Here is a 21752-nt window from a genome sequence, read left to right on the forward strand (position 1 = left end):
TTAAATCAGAAGATAAACTGAAAGGTGAAACAAATATAACTGTTTAAAATTTTAAGTGGTTTGGATTATCATTATATCATACACAGCACCACGGCTAATCAAAATCTGAGCATTAGTGAGGGTATAGTGGAGTACCTTGTAAATCATAATTATATGACATTGATACAATTATTTTTCAAAAACAGAATTCATGTAAAGTAAAATTACTTCTTGGGCAAAACAGTTTTTAATACAATGCTATTACATGAACTAACAATCTTAATAGGACCACTTTCACATATTTTACAATTATAATTTTCCTTGTACATATCTTCTAATACAAGGAGATATATTTTACTTTATACAGATCGCTTTTCTATATGTATTAAATGCAAAAGGGTCTCACAGTATGTTACTATATTTGACAATTTTTCCTCTTCTACCTTTTCACAATTCTTACTCTCTGAATAACAAAAAAAAAAAAAAGTAAAAAAAAAAGTGTCACTCATTCATCAGGCTGTTCAGTGTTGAGTTTTCATAATAACCATATCAATTTCCTATCATCACATTTGAGAGACTATTATACAACTAATTTACATGAATGTATATTTTGTACATTTCTCCCATGATTTTGAATTGGTATTATAACATTCTGCTAGATGCTTTGGGAATTGCTCATGCTTTCCCTCATCTTTAACTATAAGAATTTCTATTACAATTTCCCAGTCATAGAAACTTTAACTAAACTCTACTTAATTTTCTTGGTCATTTAAAATATGCTGAAGAAGCCAGGCCTTTAACAATATTGCACAAAGGAAGGAACACCACGTAGACAGAGGCCAGGAACAAAATAGCAGCGTTTCAAAGCATAGCCCAGGGCCAGACAAACCTCAGAGGCTCCTCAGTGATTCTAGGCCACTGGTGGTTAATGGTGCAATGGGCATGCAGAGCCCTCTCTGTTGACATGCAAGCCAAGTCACTTCAGCCGAGGTTTGACAAATGATCAGCATGCATACAAACAGCAGAGCCCACCAAACACAAACTTCTACCTTTCAATAAAAAGCTGTTTGTATCACTGAAAGTTCTGTTATTGTATTTTTATTTTAAGAGAAAAACTCTCAATGTATGAATTGCTTTTTCTAAGTTAAAACATGAGTGTTCAGGTTTAATTGCAGTGTTGGCACTTCGTGATATATAAGTGGGTTTTGGATTGCAGTTTGGGCACTTGGTCTGTAAAAGGTTTACCATCACTGCCCTAGGCCTTCCTTGAAAAGGGCTAGGGATAAGGAGGAAGGCCCACTGGTCTCCTCTCTGGCCTATCTCTATGTTTTGCTTGACACTGTTAAAACCAGAGACTGAAAATTCTCATTAATTTGACAGTAGGTAGAACAGGCAGAAAGACTGACTAATGATCATCTGATATTTTAAGGGTACAGGCTGTATTTTACCTCTAATTATGATTTCATACTATATACTAAAAACTATCTGCAAAGAAAATACAGAGCTGACTATTCTATATTGCGACAGTATGAAAATGTAAATGTATGGTCAACTTTTACTATATAAAATAAATGATAATTTTTCTCCCAATTAACTGAGTATGGGACATAGTTTGGTTTTTCTGATTTGCTGGTTTTCCTTTTCTTGTTCTCTCACATACAATGGCAAAAGGAGAATAAAAAAATTTTGGATCACATGTAACCTTTAGTAAAAAAGGAAATTGAAATTATAAGGTAGTCCTGTTGAATTGGTACCATGACTTCTCAAATATAAAGGGGTTAAATCAATTTTCATTTGTAAATATCATTCAGTTTAAGATGCTCTCTGTAAGACTATTAGAAAAAACGTTCTGATTATTGCCATCATTATGTCTGTTTCTCTTCATAAACATTAAAGGTAATGAAGGTAAGAATGACTTACCTTCACATCCCTGTGAATGATGTTGTTATCATGACAGTAGCGCAGAGCTTCCAGTATCTGTCTCATGTAATGGCTGTAAAAAACAACAATAAAAATTTAAAACTGTAAAGAAAATTATTTTTAAAAGTTAATACAGCATCCCTAGTTTATAACTCCCCCTTCTGTATCAGTTGTCTACAGACATCTTTCATCTGACCAGGTGAGAAAATGAAGCTAAATGAAAAAGTTGGAAGTCTCATAAAATTTATGGCCTTCATGAAGGTATGTTCAATATTTTCTAAATTAAGTCAAAAGAATTCCATGTAGTTCCCATGTAAATCTGTTCTACAAATTGAATATTCAAGTTTAAAGCATGAAGAAACTTTCTAATACTTAATTAAGACTACTTGGTTAAACTGGTTCACTACTACGTAAACAGTTGTCAGAGTTACCTCAGTGATTCTGACTAAAGGGCTGGAGCCTCCGCCTGCCTGCAGAAGTGGTTCCCTCCTTATGCACACAGTTTTCTTTTTGTAATCCAATCAGGTTTTAGTTGGGGGCATCCTTGAACAAAGCAGGGTTAGTTCTAGAACCAAATCACAGGCAGTCTGACCCCTCATGTGGCCAGCTGTGTCTCCTGAGGTTCCTCTATCAGTTACAGATGGATAACTAATGGAGGGGTTAGCATTTTTAAGAAGCCAGTGTGATGGCACATGCCTGTTATTCCATCACTCTAGGAGGCTGAGGCAGGGGAATTGCAAGCCTGAGCCGAGTCTGGGGAATTTAGAGATTTATTTTAGACTCTGTCTCAAAATAAAAAATAAAAAAGAGCTAGAGATTTAGCTCAGTGCAAAGGGCTGGGATTCAACCCTCAGTAGCACAAATAATTAAAAAGTGGTAACAGGTAGGGCCAGGGATTTAGCTCAGTGGTTCCACTGCCTGCCTCACAAGCGCCAGGTCTTGAGTTTGATCCCCTGTACCAAAAACAAAAGTGGTAACAGATTCAATTAGGAACATAGTACAGTAGACCAAGAGTGCAAATGTCCCTGATTGACAGTGTGGCAGAGCTGCAGAAGCCCATCATTAAGTTGAAAATGCATTCAACCCACCTATTTTGCTACACATCCTGGCTTAGCCCAATCTGCTTTAAATGTGCTTAGAACACAGCCTGGAGTTGGGCATTGTGAGAGAGTACTGGACTACTTATCAGTAGCTTGGGAAAAGAGAAAAATTAAAAATTGTACTTGTGACTTCTAATGAATGCTTGTCTTTCTTCTCTTCTTCTTTTCTTTTGAGACAGGGTTTCACTATGTAGCTCAGGCTGTCCTTGAACTCACTATGTGGTCCAGGTGGGCCTTGAACTTGTGGCAATCCTCCTACCTTAGTCTCTCAAGTGCTGGGATTACAGGCATGTGCCGCCACACCCTGCTTTGAATGCTTATCACTTTCATCCTATCATAAGTAAAACATCCTAAGTCAAACCATGGTAAGCCAGGAACTGTCTGTAGTTATTCAGTACTACAGAACTTCCTTCTATTTCTAAATCTATTTGCCTTTCATAATTCTTCTTTCTGTTTCATCTTCTCTCCCTTTGCATTTTACTTCTTCCATTTCTCTTTTTTTCCCTATTATTTTCCCCCTTTTCTTTCCAACCAGCCACTATATAGGAATGCAATATTCAACAAGCTTATTGCATGGCATTTATTAAATTTTGTTTTGTTTTCAGATTGATCTTATATTTCTGACACCAAAAGAAAAACGACATAGTTTAAAAATAGTATTCAAATAGTATACAAATGATCTTGTATGTGTGTTTATGATTCAAAACAAAAAAATTCTCTACAACTGCTTTACAATTAGAAGACATTTCCATCAAGTTCTTTCTTTCCTAGGATACTACCTAACCAAGCTCACATAAATGTCCCTCTAATTAGCACATGCATGATTTCATGTATTACAATGGACTAGAAGGTTCCATTTTAAAAATGAGAGGCAGGAAAAACAGCCCCAAACCCAGACCAAACTCAGACTTGGTTTCTTTATACTTACATTGTCTCCTCAAAGCAGTCTAAGCCAGAGAGCTAGGTTCATGCAATCCTTAGTTCTGAAGCTCAATTTTTCTTACTTTATAAATGCATATATGAAGGGTTGTTGGTCATATACTTTTTGCCAGGGTAGCTTATAATTCAGGTTTAAGTTAGGAGGTCTTACCTTGATGCTGTAAACCTTTTAGAGGTTTAAATCAGGGTTTGTAGGACCTGTGAATGCCAAAATGCTTTGCAAACTCTAAACGCATTACAAAGATTAAGTCATTATTACAAAATTCTTATTAGCTGGCGATTTAGTTCAGTGGCACCACACCTTCCAGGCAAGTGCCAGGTCCTGAGTTCGATTCCTGGTATCCACCCCCCCAATTTCTTATTAAGTTTAAAGTCTGAGGAATACCCTAAGTGTCAATCCAGCTGTCAGCAGGGATTAATGGGTTTAAACTAAGTGAAATGGACATTGCTTGTACCTACAGAATGAACTATCTTGGAAACAAAGTAGTAAGATAACCCAAAGAAAAGTCCTATCTCAAAGCTTCATAAAACAAAAACAAAATAAAACTCACTGAAAAAATATTTTTAGATGTGAGTTTCAGAGTACTTCATTATTTGACCCAAATACACACACACAACGGAATCTTTAGGGTATATGAAGGTAGGGTAGAATTTTTCTCTGCAAATTATAACAAATCGAAACGAATCTTTCTTCATCCTCCCAGTTATCATCCCTGGGGCTTGTATATGTCAAGAGTGTATGTGAAGAATAAAATGGGATCCAAAATCTGTCCACATATTCTAGAGAGTTGTTGACTAAACTTTTAATAAAAAAATCTTAATTTTATGAAGCATCATAGTACATACTTTTAGAGAAACTCAGATATATATATTTGTGTCCATCTTCCCTAAGGATTAGGAAAGATAACTCTGTGTAAGGCAAGAGCTGGATGCAATCTCTTTACTGCCTCTGGAAGGAGGTATTTTAGAGAGCAGGTAGGGAGAGTAGAAAAAAAGAAGAGAGGTGACTCAGTCTATACTCCCACTCTATGAGTAAAAAGACTAATCCTATTTCCTGGACTGAAGAGGTCTTGTCTTTGACATGTTCTTAACACAATGCCCCTAGCTAATGCTTTTCTATGAAAAGAGAAGATGGGATCGTTGAGGCATGGATGGCTTTCTGGAGAAAGTCAAGTAGGCTATCCAACTCTCTTGGGTATAAAGTGGAGATGTTTCATAATTAAAATGTTCCCGCATATGTGGAATCCCACAAACCTCGAGTAGAGACTTAACCTATTTTGGGTCCGGGGTGCGCTGCTGACACAGGAAAAGATGAGGCAGGAAGCTGCCTTTGTCTGCTTCAGCTGTTTTTTTTTTTGTTCTCCTGTTTTGTTGAAATTATTTAGAAAAGCTTGGTATTAGGTAAAAAGCTCTTTCTGGTCTGTGAGAATTTGATTTGATAATCTGATTCTATAATGTTAGCTCACTCCACAACTCATCACCCCTGAAAAGACAGAGGCAATTACTAATTGTGCTGTACTAAGCATTGAACAGATTTTTAGTTTATGCAATGCTTTGTTGCTTCTCTTGAAACTCAGCCAGCTGGAGAAAAACAACATTATCAATTTGATTATTTGGTGTCTCAGAGCATTCTTGCAGTTGGTCTCACTAGAATATTGATACAAGCTGAATTTCCTTACAGCAAATCACAGAATCAAAGAGGAAAATGGAAGGTTCAAAACATCTTTGCCAAGCCCTGTACACCAAGGGAAGAATCCATGTGCATCTGTTACACGGTCACTGATCCTCTACAGTAGGGAGTAGACCTAATAATACTATCTGAGGCCTCCTCCTGTCCTTTGCACGGTTAGGACTAGTGTTTGATGAATTGTGTCCAAACCTTTCTCTGAGAAATGCTCCTTACTGGCCTCAATGCTATTCTTTTCTAGTCCACTTTGGAAAGTTTCTTTCATTAAATCACCATTTTAACAGCAAATAGAAGTAGATTTAAAAATCAATAGGCTCTCATCTTGATGTATATGCACACCTATCTTTTCTATAAATCTTGAGATTGGGAAAGACCACAAGTCATTTCATTGCATGACATCAATTACATGCTACCATCCTGCCTATCCTGACACCTAGCCCAGGGGCAGAGACAGGCTGAAGTTAAGGGGAAGCTAAGAAAAGTTACGAAAGGATGACTGGGGTATGGAGTAAAAGTAACAGTGATCTAATATTAAATTAAAAGCACATATGCCAGATATCCCAGTGTTACTGTGGGTCAAAAAGGAAGAAATCATCTTCACCAACTGAAGAAAAATATTTTAAAAGAAATGAAAATTCTAAATTTTTTGTTTTCCTTATTTTATGCTGCCCTTGGAAAATTCTAATTCAGGTAAGTATAAAAGGCAAGTTGTCTCTAATTCTTCTTCTTCATTTATTCTTTTTTGGGATGTTTATCACATTTCTGGAGGTTACGAAATCCAAGATCAGGCCAGGCCCCTAGCAGATTCAGTTTCTGGTGAGAGCCCTCTTTCTGACTTAGAGAAGTCTATTTTCTAAGTGTGGCCTTATATTTCAGCGGGAAAGAAAGTACTCTAGTCTTTCTCTCCTTATAAGGATATTAATCCCATTATGGAGACCCTACCCTCAGGACCTCATCTAATTTCAATCACCTCCCAAAGCTCCACCTCAAAATACCACTATATTGGGGATTCAGATTTCAACATATGAATTTTATTGAATTCTTTAAGAAATACATATAAACAAGATATGTAACAGTCAATGAAAGCTTCATTTAGCCAGAGAGTGTGGTTTATTTATGCCACAAAAAAATAGAGATAGCACTGACTATTGATGCTTTCTGGCTTTGAAGCCTAAGAAAAGAGTATTAATTTAAAGCTATGATAAGAACTCAATTAATAGAAAGATGGAACTTAAAACCCATGGCATAAAAGAAAAGAAGATATTTTGCTTTAGTTCTACCATACATCAGGAATCTAAAGAATTCCAGTTACTCTATATTAACTTGTATTTGGTTCTTGTCCCTGGCCACAATAGTACTAAAGAGCAGCTACCCCACATTGAGCACATTCTTTATTCTATGCTATAGCCATCCTTGCTCCATTCCTGAGAAGGGACTCTTGCTTCTTGGCCAGGAGGAGTCAGTGCCCTGAACTTGAAGACAGCTACACCAAAGCTATGCTAAATTAGTCTCTAAGTACTTTTCAGCTGTGTCCTTCTATGATGCTATAGTTACAAAAGGAATGATAGAAGGAAGGAAGGTTTATTACGTGATGTAACTGTTCTCTAATGACAGACAGTTTAAATAAATCCCAATAGGTTTGTGGGTTTGAATCCTTCAATATATTTTGGTTGGTGACTGAGGAAGGTGGTGCGTCCCATGCAGCAAGAGGTACCCACTGGGGTATACTTACAATATGATTGAATGTGACCAAAGCAGAAAGCTGTATTGCTGTAAATGTATAAACTAGTGGCCTGGTGCATGCATGGCTCCTGTGACTTTTCATATTTACTCCTTAATTTGAGTCACTAGGTCATTATGACAACTCATCAACTTATAACAATGGCTGCCCTTTGGTTGGAGACTACACACTGGCCTGAAGCAAATATATTCAGAAAGACGGTAGTTTTACTTTTGTTCTTTTTACTGTTTTTGTGCTTTCCCTTAGATGAACTGGTCATATAACAATTTGATAAGACTAAAAAGCAAAATGAAGAACTCATGAAGTGAATCTGCCAAAAAACAAACATCAAACAAAACACCCAAATTTAATCCTACATTAAATGGTTCCTAAGCTATCAGATACTTCCTGCATAAAAGCATCATAAGTGGGAACAATAGCAATACTGGTGTGAAAATGCAAACTTGTATTAATAGATGAATTTAATGTTTGCTATTTTGTGTTTCTAGTCACTATTTGGTTCGACTAATGCATGCTGAAATAGATATGTTCCTTGAAGCAAACAACAGAAGTCTGCTCAGGATAAGCTAGAAGAGCAGGCTACTACTCCATGTGATTTGTCTTTTTCTTCTTTTACTTCCACTTTTCCTCTCGGAAGATTACATACCTGGCTACTGCTTCACTGTAGACAAAACCAGCATCAGCTCGCTTTACGATTTCAAAACACAGATCTGCTCCATCCATACTGTAGAGGAATGTGAAAAAGAATGTAAGAAAAGAGAAAATTTCAGGAAGACAACATTGGAAGTGAATACATCATCACTAAGTTATTAGTTGACTTGCTGCTAATGACTGCAAGTTACTTACATCCCTTTTCTTTCAATGAAAAGCAGATATAAATTATACAGGACATTGTAACTGTCTTACCATTGAAAATCTGTAAGAAGAGCAAGTTAATAGGAGTATCAAATAATGAGGTGTAGAAAATTGACTATACGTTTTTCAGATTATAATGATAAGAAGCCTCAGAAAGGAGAAATGGTGGAGGTGGTGGGGATATTTTTGAGTCAAATTTCCCTTACCCCTACTTTATTTCCATTTTTAAATTTTCTCATGTTTTTTTCCTTTTCCCTCATTTTCTTTCCCCTACCTTCCCACTTCCCCTATGCCTTTAGCCCTTTTCTTCCTATTTCACATTGTCAATTATACCGTTAGGATCTTATGTACCATTATAGTTTTTCACACCAGAGAAAATAAGGGGAAAAATGAGAACCAAGACCTGTCATGTAAAGGTACAAGATCCCAATAATGAATGTAACTTTACTGTATACCTAAAATGTACCAATAAACTCAATGAGAAAAAAAACCCCAAATTTCAATGTTATCTGTATCTAGTCACATAATGTAGTATTTTAAGAATACAAGAATTTAAAAATCTTTTGCATTAGCTATAACTACAAAATGGGAAATTGGCACTATGTGTTGTGAAAGGAAAAATAATAAGCTGAATTAAAATTCATTTTGTTTACACTTCCATTGTCAAAAACAATCACTACAAATATATTCTAACACAATGATGACAAAGTATTACTATCTTGCTTTAAAACTTAAAATGGTCGTTTCTCATTACATAACATTATATTTCTTGCCTCTTTCATCTCTCCTCTCCAGTTCCAAGAAAACCACACCCTCCAGCAGACTGATCTTCTTACTTCTCACTTCTATTTTCTTTTCCTTTTTTGCCACTAGCTTCTGCAAATAATTCTCTTCATAGTCAAATCCTGTCTAAATTCAAGTTTTCATTCCAATCTCACCTTCCCAAGAAACCCCAATGATTACCAACCACATTAGTGTCTTTCTTTGATTTCATTTTTTCAACCTATATAGTCCAGACATTACATTTAGCACTTACATAATATAAACACATACAACATACACATATGTATTTATAGATGAGAAACTTGTTATCAGATCCTTACCTATCTTAATAAAATTACTGAAATATTAAGAGCTAACAGTTTCACAATACCTTAAAATGCTTATAATATGTACAAAATGTTTTCAAATATAATAGCTCAGTCATGAACATGCCTGTTGCAGATATTATACTAAGGAAATAGAAACTTCTATAAGGGAAAGTAAGGAACTAACATGTTATCTATTTATCAGACCTCATGGGAAGACTCCCTCTTAAATCTTCCTCCATACTTACAAGTACTTATGAAGTCAGCATCATTGTCCTTCTCAAATAATCTGCCTAAGTAACTAGGTAAGGTGTGAGAGTGAAAGGACAAACATCTCTGTCTAGCTATATCCAGAGCCTTTCTCTTTGATTTCAGCCACACCTACTATATATGCAAGAAACAAATGCACATCTTAATGTGCTCTGGCAGTTCAACAGGAGTATAAAGTCTTAAAAGAAAAGTAGAGTTTTTACTTTTAACACATGTCCACTCCAAGTCTAGCACAAGACTGCACATACAGTAGATATTAAATGAGCAGTCCATAATATCACTTGAATTAAATGAGCACCCATATCTCAGCAATAGAAATAAAACCTGGATGAAGTGATCATGCATCTTTGTGAACAAGTCTGATCATCTGCCAGTTTCTAGGTCATAGACATATACCGTAACAGTTTTAATATATACATTGCTGGGAATTTAACAATTCATACTTCTGCCACTGAGTATGAGTGTGTCCTTGCTTCCACTTTGCCCTCACTAGAATTCCTTTCCATCTTTGCCAATCAGGGGAAAAGTCATTCATGATTATTTTAATTTACATTTTTCTAATTACTAGAGAAGCTGAATATTTTCATTTCTTTGTATTGTGGGGACCAAAAAAATGCTATTTTAAAGCTTAGCAGCAGTTTAAGTTAGTTAGTTGATCTGTGAAGATTAAAAAAACACCTCATCTTGAAGGAATTAGTTGTTTCAATGTTTTCCTGTTTTAACTGTGACATGTGAGAATAAGCCCTATTCAGCTTAGATGAAAGAGTTGGGCAAAAGACAGAATCAAATAGATTGCATACTATAGGAATTAAGAACTTTTTTGTGTGGTACTGGTACTGGGGACTGAACACAGGGCTTTCGCATTGAGCTACATTACCAGCCATTTTTAAAATTTAGAGGTAGGGTCTTACTAAGTCACTAAATTGCCCAGGCTGGCCTTGAACTTGTGATTATTCTGCTTCAGTCTTCCAAAGTGCTGGGATTATAGCTGTGTGCCACCACATCCAGCTGTGCAGTAAGAATTTGGGAGCTGTGCTGAAAAAAGAAGACTTTTTGGAGAGACAGTGTTGGGGCACGAGAGGACGGGCAGCCAAAGTGCTGACCCCGAGCCCCGGAATGCTGGTTCTCATCGGGGCACAGGAGTCCCGAAGGCGATGTGCTGGGGCCAAATCCCTTGACTTACAAACAACCCCCTGAACTCTGTTTGCTCTTGTTCACAGTTTACACTCCCTTCTGGTCATAAACAGATGTTGTCTTATCTTGATGTTATGTTCTTAGCTTAAACAGTATATAGCTGCTTGTCGCTTATTGTGACTGATCGTTTATCTTACTCATGCCTCCTTGTGATTGAGGTTTATTACCAATCGCTGAGATCATGCCTGTGGTGTGGCCTTGAAACTAGTATATAACACCCGGCGTTAGAAATAAACTTTGCCATTAGCCACCAGCTTTTGGTCATTCATTGTGTCCGTGGTCGTCTCCCTGAGTCCCCTCCTCTAGAAGGAGACCTCAACAACTTAGAAGGTAAGAAGGAAAAGGGAGATAGGGCAGAGGAAGCAGCAAAGTGGTGAAAGGACAAAGCCTAAGGAAGGAATCAGCCAGTGAGAAATAAATGGATATTATTTACTGCTCTGTGTTATAATTACCTATCGATTATCTAATCCATCTATTTTTTTCTGGTTCTATCTATGGTGTGTGAAATGACAATCTCTACACATGCACACACACACACACACACACACACACGGGGTACTTTTAGGTTTCTGTTGTTCTCTTCCACTGACTTGACTATTCTTGTATCCAGTACCATTTCATTTTAAATATTGTAATACATACTGTACTATTTGGCAAACTAAGTCTCATCTTATTATTCCTTCCTTATGATTTTTTTCTCCCAGTTGAATATTATTCATTTTGTTAATTTCTAAAATTTTTTATACTTTGACTCAGTAGATATATATTAACTTCTAGAAATAAACCTTTTTCTAATATTTTCATCCATGATCATATGTGTCTCCATTTCTTTTCATATCTGTAAGTTTATATTATTAATATTATTTTATTTATCTTTGATACTGGGGATTGAACTTGGGCCCTTGTGCTTGCAAGGCAGGCGCGGGACCACTGAGCTAAATCTCTGGCCGTGTAAGTTTATATTGTTCCAAGGATTATTAGTTATTTTCCCTAGGCATTATATATATGTGGTATGACAGAAAACTATAGTGAATGCTTACATTTTAAAAACTTATCAGCTGCTATCAAGAAATCACACAATAACAAATGTTGCCGGGGTTGTGGGGAGAAAGGAACCCTTCTCTATTGTTGGTGGGAGTGCAGACTGGTACAACCACTATGGAAAACAGTAGCGAGATACCTCAAAGAACTGGGACTAGAGGCTCTATTTGACCCAGCCATCCCTCTGCTGGGTATCTTTCCAAAAGAATTTAAAGAATCATACCACAGTGATATATGCACACCTATGTTTATAGCAGCACAGTTTGTAATAGCTAAAACTTGGAAACAGACCATTTGCCCATCAGTTGGAGACTGGATAAAGAAGATGTGGTTTTTCTATAAAATGGAATACTACTCAGCCACAAAGAATGAGAAATTAGATTCATTCATAGGAAAATGGATACATTTTGAGGATATACCCCTAAGTGAAATAAATAAGTCACACGTGTAAATACTGAATAATTTCTCTGGTGTGAAAACCTATAATAGTACACAAGATCCCAATGAGATAATTAACAATGTGAAATAGGAAAAAAAGGGCTAAAGGTGTAGGGAAAGTGGGAAGGGTAGGGGAAAGGGAATAAGGGAAAAGAAAAATATGAGAAAATGGAAAAATGGAAATAAAGTGTTTGTAAATGGGGAGGGGAGGAGGGGGTGAAGGGAGGGCAGGGATAGGGGGAGAAATGAGAACAAAGACCAGTCATGTAAAGGTACAAGATCCCAATAATGAATATAACTGTACTGTATACCTAGAATGTACCAATAAACTCAATAAAAAGAAAAAAAATTATCACAGTAAATGACACATTACCATCACTTTCTTCAAAATGCTCTCCTTTGCATTAAATGCACTTTCCTATCTTTCTTGCTACTTTCTGAAGCAGTTCTGGAAGTCCTCTTTTGTGAGTGCCTTTGGTTGTGTTGTCCTGGTTACCTCAATGTTGACCTCAATGGTCTGAAATGATTCAGAATGTTTGAGTTTCATGGTCATTTTGACTTTGGGGAGGAAGTAGAAGTTCAACAGTGCTAGATTCAGTGAATAAGGTGGATAAAAACACACTCTAATGTTTTTACAAGTTTTTCTTATCACTGAATGACACTCAGCTGTAGCATTCACCAAATGTGTATATTCACACACACACACACACACACACACACACACATATTTAAATCACACCTTGTAAAGACAGAAAAGAAGATTTCAAGCTGGGCATAGTGGCATATGCCTGTAATCCCAGCACTCGTGAGGCTAAGGCAGGAGGATCACTGTGAATTTGAGGCTAGACAGGGCCGTGTATTCATGGTCAGCCTGAACTGCATAGTGAGATATTGTCTCAAAAAAACAAAGAAAAACAAGAAGCAAACAAAAACAGAGGGTTTCCAGAACTGCTTCAGAACATTGGCAAAAACAATGTCTGAAGTTGGGGGGGAGTGTTTTGAGAGAGATTAATGGCAATATGTTGTTTATTGTAATAATTTAAAAAATTTAAACATTCACCATATATTGATCTCTGCCCCCTTATATATATACATATACATACACACATAAGCATTGCACATTTGTTTGTGGTTTGGGGACTCAAGCCAGGGCCTCTCACACGCTAGGCAAGTGTTCTACCACTGAGTTATATCCCAGCCCCAGAATTTTATATATTTATTGCTATTATAAATGGAATATTTTGGCCATTATATACCCTTTTAAATTCAGTGGTTCATAACCAGGGGTACCAAACAAAATCACTTGTGTGACTTTTAATATGCTGACAAATTCTATGAAGGACTGTTTTGAAATAAGTTATCATTATGAGAATACTTTTTCTATTATTAAATCTCTGATTAGTTATTTACAACATTAATTGATAATAATGTAAAAGAAACTACTAATTTTAAATTTTACAAAGTACAAAAATAAAACCTAGAAATATTTATGTAAACTTTATTCATCACACAATTTAATATATACATATTGATACAATCCCAAAAGGCTCAAGGCTTGAGCCTTTTGGAACAAAATTGGCGATTTAATTCTCTGATAAATGTGTCCGATAATGTAATGATTTAAAAATAAGGCTTATTGCTTTACTTTTTGGCTTTTATTGCTTTTCTTGTTGGGTTACTCCTGGTGTAATCATAAATCTTTAAAAAGTATGTTCTGAATTTCTCTAGTTGTTTCCACTATGATGGAATGAGTAAGAGGAGAAGCCTTTCTATAAAAGAAAGTGGAGAGGGCCTCAATACTATTATATATGCAAAGAGAAACCATGGAGGTTTACTCTGAATTGTGAAAAGTAGTGGAATTATAAATGAGCTTAGCTGCTCTCCCTCTATTAGAATTTTTAAAAATTTACAATAAACATGCATTATTCATATAATTTGAAAAATTATCCTAAACCAAGGTATCAAACAAACAAAACAGATCACAGGGCTAGAGGTACAAGGTGTGACAGGCCATATGTTACAGGGGATATAAGTATGCCACTCCAAAACATGCCACTTTGGCATAAGGATTATTTTGAGCTAAAAGCACAAACTCATGTACTATGATTTCACAGCAATGTCAAATGGCACTGACAGTTTCTAAACTTCAACCCTCAATTTCTGTAACAATCTCATAGTAGACCGGCTCCAGATGGTTGACTGGGACTCATTTGCAAACTATTCTGGGAGGTGCACTGTTATAGAGGACAAAATAAATCTGTAGTTCTCTGACTATTATTTTGTGTAAAGATGACAAAATCAACAAGTATTAGAAAATTTTAAAAAATCTTCAAAGAATCAACTAAGTAGTGTGCAGTGTAAACTACTTAGTGAGAACAGAGAATAGATTAGAGCTCAAAGAAGTGAGCAAGAACTGCTTTTGCCCTGGGGGTTGAGGAGTGAGCTACAGAAAGGGGGCAGCTGTGGCAGTCACTTTTAGGGAACTATAGAGAGGTGTGGGAGGCAGTCAAATAAAGACTGATACGGTACAGTTCTTTTGTACCAGGGTTATGTAAGAGTAGAGACTGAGCTGCTTTTTGCAGACATCTGAAGAGCCTGCAAAAGGCCTAAGGCCCCAATGAAGTACTCTCTGGTTCAAAAACTGGGATACAGAATATATTCTGTTATAACATGTTGGGAACATAGGGAAACCCCAATGCTTACTACTACAACAGAGATAAAAGCTGAGGTTAAAAACCTCAATAAGAAACAAGCATTCAGGGCACGTTTCATTCCTAACCGCAGTGCAGTTATGTTAGAAATACATTAGCAAAGTAACTAAAAAGACCCATAAATGTTCAGAGATTGAGACATGCATATTAAATAAGCTGTTAATCAAGGGAGAAATCATGAATATTGTAAAATACTTTGAACATGACAATGAAAAAGGTGCACATCAAAATTTACGCCAGATTGAAGCATTATATTTCAAGATTGGGTGTTACTATTACATGCAAATATAGAAAAGGTTGAAAGAAGTTGGGGCATAGCTCTAATCTTCAAGTGTGAGAAGACTGAAATTCTTGCTACACAGATGACACACACACACACACAAATACAACTCAGCCTTAGAAGAACTTTTACTGGATATAGAAATCTACAAGTTCAACAATACAACCACTGGGCCAAGGAAGTGGCTCAGTGGCACAGCACCTGCCTGGCAAGCACAAGGTCCCAAGTTTGGTCCCCAGTACCAAGAACAAAACAATACAACTGCCCTTTGAAGGGCAGTTTTATAGTGCTTGACAAATGTCTTTAAAATGTACATGTTTTTTAACACAGTATTTCATTCCAAGAGAAGCAATTAGTGCCATTTCTCAGATCAAGGCTTATTATAGTTGTTTATAAAGGGAGAGGTTGGAAAGAACCTAAATTATCAATAAATAGAATGGTTAAATTGTGGTAAATTCACAGAGTGGAATATTATGCTGTCATTAAATGATATTATAGAAGTGTATTTATTGCAGATGTTCATAATATACTTAGATGTATAAACATGTATGTATATGTGTATGGGGTGCTAAAGGGAAAGTGGGAAGGGTAGGGAAAGGAAATAAGGGAAAAGAAAAAATGTAAAAAGGAAAAAATGGAAACAAAGTCTTTGCAAACAGGAAAGGGTAAAGGGGGTGAAGGGAGGGCAGGGGAATGGGGAAAAAATAAGAACCAAGATACATCATGTAAAGGTACAAGATCCTAATGATGAATGTAACTGTACTGTTTGCCTTAAATGTACCAATAAACTCAATGGGAAATAAAGGGGGTATTGAAGAGTGGGCAGGACGATGTTTAGAATTTTTCCCTTTTTTCTTTTTACTTCTTTTGTTTTCATTTTACCTTTTAAAAAATGAACACGTACCACATTTTAATCATACTAAATCAGTTTTAATTGTTGAAATATAAATAAAAACTAAAATAAAAGCAGCTAACAGGAAGTAGGAAGACAGACCTTTTCCAAATGGGAAAGGGACTGAGATGGATGGAAGGAGGAGGGAGGAGAAGGAAAAGAGATAAAAAATAATTGAGATGAGTTATGTACATGTACCAACTCCCCACAAGGAATGTAATCATTATATACTGTAAATATGTATTAATTAATAAAAAGTAAAAACTAAAAAAGAAATGCAAAACCACCCTTTCAGAATGCAGCTAAAACAGTACTTACAAAGTGGTTTGTAATCATAAACTTATGACAGAAATGATTTTATTTTAATGTAGCAGAGAATTAAAGCCAGCATTTGTTGTTTATGTTGTGGGCATTTTCTAAGCATTTGACATGCATTAATTCATTCAATGGCTATAAGAAGTCTATGAGGTAAGTATCATGGGCACCCCGATGTTACATAGCAGAAACTGAGAAACAACAAAAGGTTAAGCCACTTGCCCAAGAGATCACACAGCCCTTCCAGTGGTAAAGCCAGGATTTAAACTCAGGCAGTGTGACTTTGAATTCCAAGCAGCATTCACCCCTGCTTCCCTAAACACTCAGGTTACGAAGAAGGAAACTTCCATTCAAGGCTTTTGGTTACTTAATGGAAGACACATGATTACAACTACATTGTTTAAATAATAGTATAAGGGAGGGCTTAATACAATGAACCCATTTTTACATTTATTATGGGGTCCCATGCTCCAGAACCTCCCAAAAGACCTTCAAAATGCAGAGCCTTCACTCCTATTTTAGATAATATTTGTGAATATTATTGGTATGGTTTAAATGAGTTTTTTCTATATAATAAGCTTGTTGATAAAGGCCATAATTCTTGTGTATTTAAATCAGTCTATTGATTAAAAAAAGAACTTTCTGTTTTATCTTTTTCTAATTCAAGGCTTAGCTTGTGGTACCATTTTGATGTCTTCACAAATGTCCAATACCTTCCCCTATTCCCACTATTCTCTCTATGAATCTTTCTGGGGTGTCCTCTGTTCACTTTTCCATTTTTCTGACTCCTACACCCATTGTGATGTGTTTTTGCTTCTTTTAGCTTGTTTCTTCCTGGAATTTTTTGGGCTCTAAGAATCTGTGTGTATGGTTACTTAGACCTGCACTACCAGTTATTATTTTTTATGAGTAGGCACATGTGTTGTCTGTATAATCGAGCTATTGACACATTGGGGGCATAAACAGGTCTTTTATCTTCAGCATAAGATCCCACTGATGAATATTTATAATTATTTGTGGGTGGTGTTCATTTCTGAAAACGAAAATCATGTACACACAACACTTTTCATTCTTCCTCATTTATAACAGTCCATAATTGGGAAAGAGAATTTAATTTCACTCAAAGTATATTTGTTGAGAAAATACTATACACAAAATAGAAAGACCAGTTACATCAGGATCCCATCATCTACCTACCCTGCAAAAAGGGAGATGAAGAAACGAGATATAAATTTAAGAGAGGGAAAGATTAATACAGCTCAGCATTGCGATATGAGGAAAGGGTACGATTTTGAGGAGCTCAGAAAGTATTCATGAAGTAGGCAGCCCCTGAGATGGGTCCCCAAGAACAGTAGGGAGAGAGAGAAATGAGAAGAAGATAAAAATGAACACAAGCGAGAGCATGGGGGAGCTGTGGTTACTACACTGTAGTTAAGAGGAAAGCAACATCATAAGACATTTCTTGTGACACAAGACAATAAGGCCTGGAGCCCCAGGAAGGGAGTCAACATAGGAGGTGGATTTGTAGTGGTGGACAGAGGCACTAGAATTTGAGCTAAGCTTTTCCTTCCTACCTATACCGTAAACAAGATGTAGTCATATTCTTTTAGCATGAACCTGGAAAGGGACCAGAGAACTACTCAGGCAGGATTGTTAACTATGATATGCAAGTAGATAGAAACCTTCATCTTTTCAAAGGAAAATGGGAGTATTTACTGTAATGGGAGCTTAATGGCTTAAAAAAGCAACTCTGATATATTGTTAAAAGCATTAAAATAATTGAGTATATCCCCAAATGCTTATTTATCAATTATATTTATTTTGGTGGGAACTATGTATTCTTGTCCTCATTCATCTGTGTGTGAAGCTTAATATTTTCCCTTTTATTGGAGTGAACTCTTCACGTTCAGTAGAATGTAACCATTTTATGTCAATATTAGAGCAAATTAATTTTCTAGCTTTTCAAATTTTGTTAAATCTATTGACGTCTTCCTTTGTGAATCCCAGTCCTTTGAAGTTTTAAAATCTCTCTAAAGATCTGTTAAGTAAATTTATTTCTTGCTATCTTTCTTATGATTAGCTTAATAAACCCTGCCTGCGGTTTTTTTGTTGTTTGTATGTGTGTGGTGGGTGGTGATAGAGGATCTAAATTGATTTCTGAATTGGTGGCATTCTCAATTCTATTTAAAAATCTTTTCCCCCACTATACATATTTTTTGAACTTTATTTTATGTAGTGCTGAACGGACTCCTATCGAAGAGTAATGCCTAAGTCTACCTGACTACAGAGCTCTGTTTTCTTCCCTGTCCTGTCTTCTTCTAAGTAAGTCTGCTGCCACGTATGGCTATGGTAGTCTGAGGGCCTGGTAGAACCTTAAAAGAAAAAGAGTAATCCTAGTTGGTGCTGCCGGTCAGGTAATGTCTGAAGGGGATTTCTCATGGATCATAGAGGGGAGGAATGTACCGATAAGTTCTCAGGGTAAGTACATCCAAGGAAAGATATCACCAAAGGAAGGGAAAGGCCACAGAAAAAGAAGGCAGAGCACATCAAATTCTTTTACTCTGCAGTTTTGCCTATCTCCAGCAGAAAACATATTCAAGGTTGCTTTGGCACATATGGGACGGGTAGCTTCTCTTAGTTTAGGCTATCCCAAACATGTGGAGGGCTTGGGACAAGTGGAAGCCTATGCTATTATAGCTACATATTTAAATTATGTAGGTTGAGTCTCTCTTATTCAAAACACCAGTGTTAGCCGGGTGTGGTGGCGCACGCCTTTAATCCCAGCACTCGGGAGGCTGAGGCAGGAGGATTGCTGTGACTTCATGACCAGCCAGGGCTACAAAGTGAGTTCCAGGTCAATCTCAACTACATAGTGAGATCCTGTCTCAAACAAACAAACAAACAACAACAACAACAAAAAACCAGTGTTTCAGTTTATTTTTAGATTTTTGAACATTTGCATATATAATGAGATATTTTGGGGATAGGACCTGAGTCCAAACACAAAATTAATTTGTTTCATATATACCTTATCTACATAGTTTAAAGGCAATTTACATATTTCCAGTGTGCCTAAGACCTATCACATGAGGGCAGGAGTAGAATTTTTCACTTATGGCATCAGGTTGGTACTAAAAATCTTTAAGATTTTGGAATATTTTAGATTTTCAGATTAGGGATCCCTCTACTTATACGTACATCAAACCTACAAATTTATAAATATACCTTAATCTTCCATTTTGACAAATAGATATTCATAAGGACTTGGAAGGTTAAATTCTATTAAGAATTCTTGGGTTCTTCAGAGTTCCTTACCAGAACTTGGCACCTTGAATATGTGGCTCGTGGCTTGCCTTTCTTTTTCCTCACCCTGCAAGCCCCAGCTCCATTCCTAATCTTAGAGCCTTCCTAGTTATGGATGATATCCCAATGTATAAGACGTGTTGGCCTGGGTGAAGTACATATTTTAATAACCACTTAGCAAGGCTACTTATTGACTTATCATCTCAGAATGGAGTTGTCTGTCATCCCTCCCTACTCACTAATGGTACTTAATTATGAGTCAATTAAGGTTCTTAGTTACAAAAAGCAGAAACCTCTTCTGGCTGATTTAAGCAGAAAAGGAGCTTTTTAATAGGATACTGGAGTGCTCACACAATATGAGGGAGACGTGTAAAACCAAGACTGGGGCTACACAGAAACCAAACTCTAAAGTGATCTGATGGAGATACCACTGCTGCTGTCCTAGACATATGCATATGATTTTATGTTGTATAACTGTCCCAAATGATCACAGACATTGGACATGATCTGAAGGGCTACTACTAGAGTAATCACTGCTTGTCACCCAATAGGTCCACATGGTTCTGTTTTATTGTCACAAGCTGTCAAGGGTAGATATGTGTGAGTCATAAAACCTATGCCCATAACTTAAATGTCAAAAAGAGCAAATATCTGGAATTTCAGCTTCTGTAGTAGAAGTTGAACTTTGTTCCCTATCAAAACTCTTTAAGATGAAGGATACTCTAAATACTGGAAAAGGGTTAGGATGTTGACAGACAAAACTGAGAAATGTCCCCCTATTAATTGATTCTAGACTTGTCTGTATTTAACTGCTTGGCAGACTTTAATCATATTTAATCTTTCTGAGTTGACAATCTCTAAGGTCTCTTTTTATATCCCATATAATTCTATTTCTTTGAAAGAAGACTGGCTGGAAACATCTTGGTATTTCTAAAATTGAAATGTAATCTAAGATATTGTTTATCAAGTTTTAGAAACCAAGGATTGCTCTAATGCCCATCTAGATACCAAAGATTGAACTGTTACCATATACACAGTTCTACACTTATTATTCTTTTTTTCTAGACATTTTCCTTATCTAGTTTGAGATTGAACCCGGGGACTTAGCACTGAGCTAAAACCCCAGCCCTTTTAATTTTATTTATTTATTTGTTTATTTATTTATTTAAATTTTGAGGCAGGGTCTAGCTAAATCATTAAGTTGCCCAGGTTGGACTCAAACTTGTGATCCTCCTGCCTCAGCCTCTCAGAGTGCAGGGATTACAGGTATGTGCCACTATGTCCAGCTCCCCTATCTAGTTTCCTAAAGGACCAAGATCCCTTCACCCCGTAATCAATGCTGTTTGACAATGGTGGCTCCCGGTGGACAAGGAAACTTTAGCTATAAGAGACAGCAAGTAATCCTATGATAGGAGCAGCAGATCTCTGAATTATTAGTTGTTTATATCAACATATCTCCCTATGGTTTTCTGAAATTCCCAGAAAAGAAGGATGTCAGATATGCATAACAGACCCTGCTCTTTTCTACCATGTAGCAATTTAACTGTTAGTGCCCAGTGCTCTCTGTAATCCCCATAGCTGGACACCTACCTCCCCAAACTCCGACACAATAGTGAGGGTTTGGGACCTCCAGATATAAATCACCATGAATCACATGACAAAATTTTAAAACTGCAAGTTTCATTAAAAGACATGCTTTGGGTTAATAAAAAACTAATGGAAAATGGAGCTAGAAGCTTAGTCTCTTGATTCTCTGCCCACTGTACAGTTCCAAGCTTCCTGCTCATCTTTTTCAAGGAGAAGGTTGCCCTTGCCCTAAGAGGGACTTGCTAGGGTTATAACAAAGACAGTGATATTCTATATCTTCAAGGGCTTTAAAAACTGCAAATCCTCACATATTCTTTCCAACCAACCAAGAGACAGACTAGGTTTCATGGTGCTAGGAAGGGACCAAGTTTCTAAGCTCCATTGCTTCTATACCCAAGATGAAGTCTGTAGA

The 21752-nt window shown here is 36.5% G+C and overlaps 1 protein-coding gene across 3 annotated transcripts in view; it reads right to left on the reverse strand.

Moving 5' to 3' along the window:
- Positions 1–21752, reverse strand: part of Cask (calcium/calmodulin dependent serine protein kinase) — a 290329-nt gene that overhangs the window by 164118 nt on the left and 104459 nt on the right. For all 3 annotated transcript variants that reach the window (XM_010610602.2, XM_010610601.2, XM_010610600.2), the window contains exons 3-4: positions 8013–8090; positions 1900–1972 (exon numbers count right to left, since the gene is read on the reverse strand). In XM_010610602.2, coding sequence (XP_010608904.1) covers positions 1900–1972; positions 8013–8090 — 151 coding nt within the window. The remainder of the gene's footprint in view (positions 1–1899; positions 1973–8012; positions 8091–21752) is intronic.

Source organism: Fukomys damarensis, unplaced genomic scaffold (assembly GCF_012274545.1).
Source record: "Fukomys damarensis isolate Sample0158 unplaced genomic scaffold, DMR_v1.0_HiC HiC_scaffold_39, whole genome shotgun sequence".
NCBI lineage: Eukaryota > Metazoa > Chordata > Mammalia > Rodentia > Bathyergidae > Fukomys > Fukomys damarensis.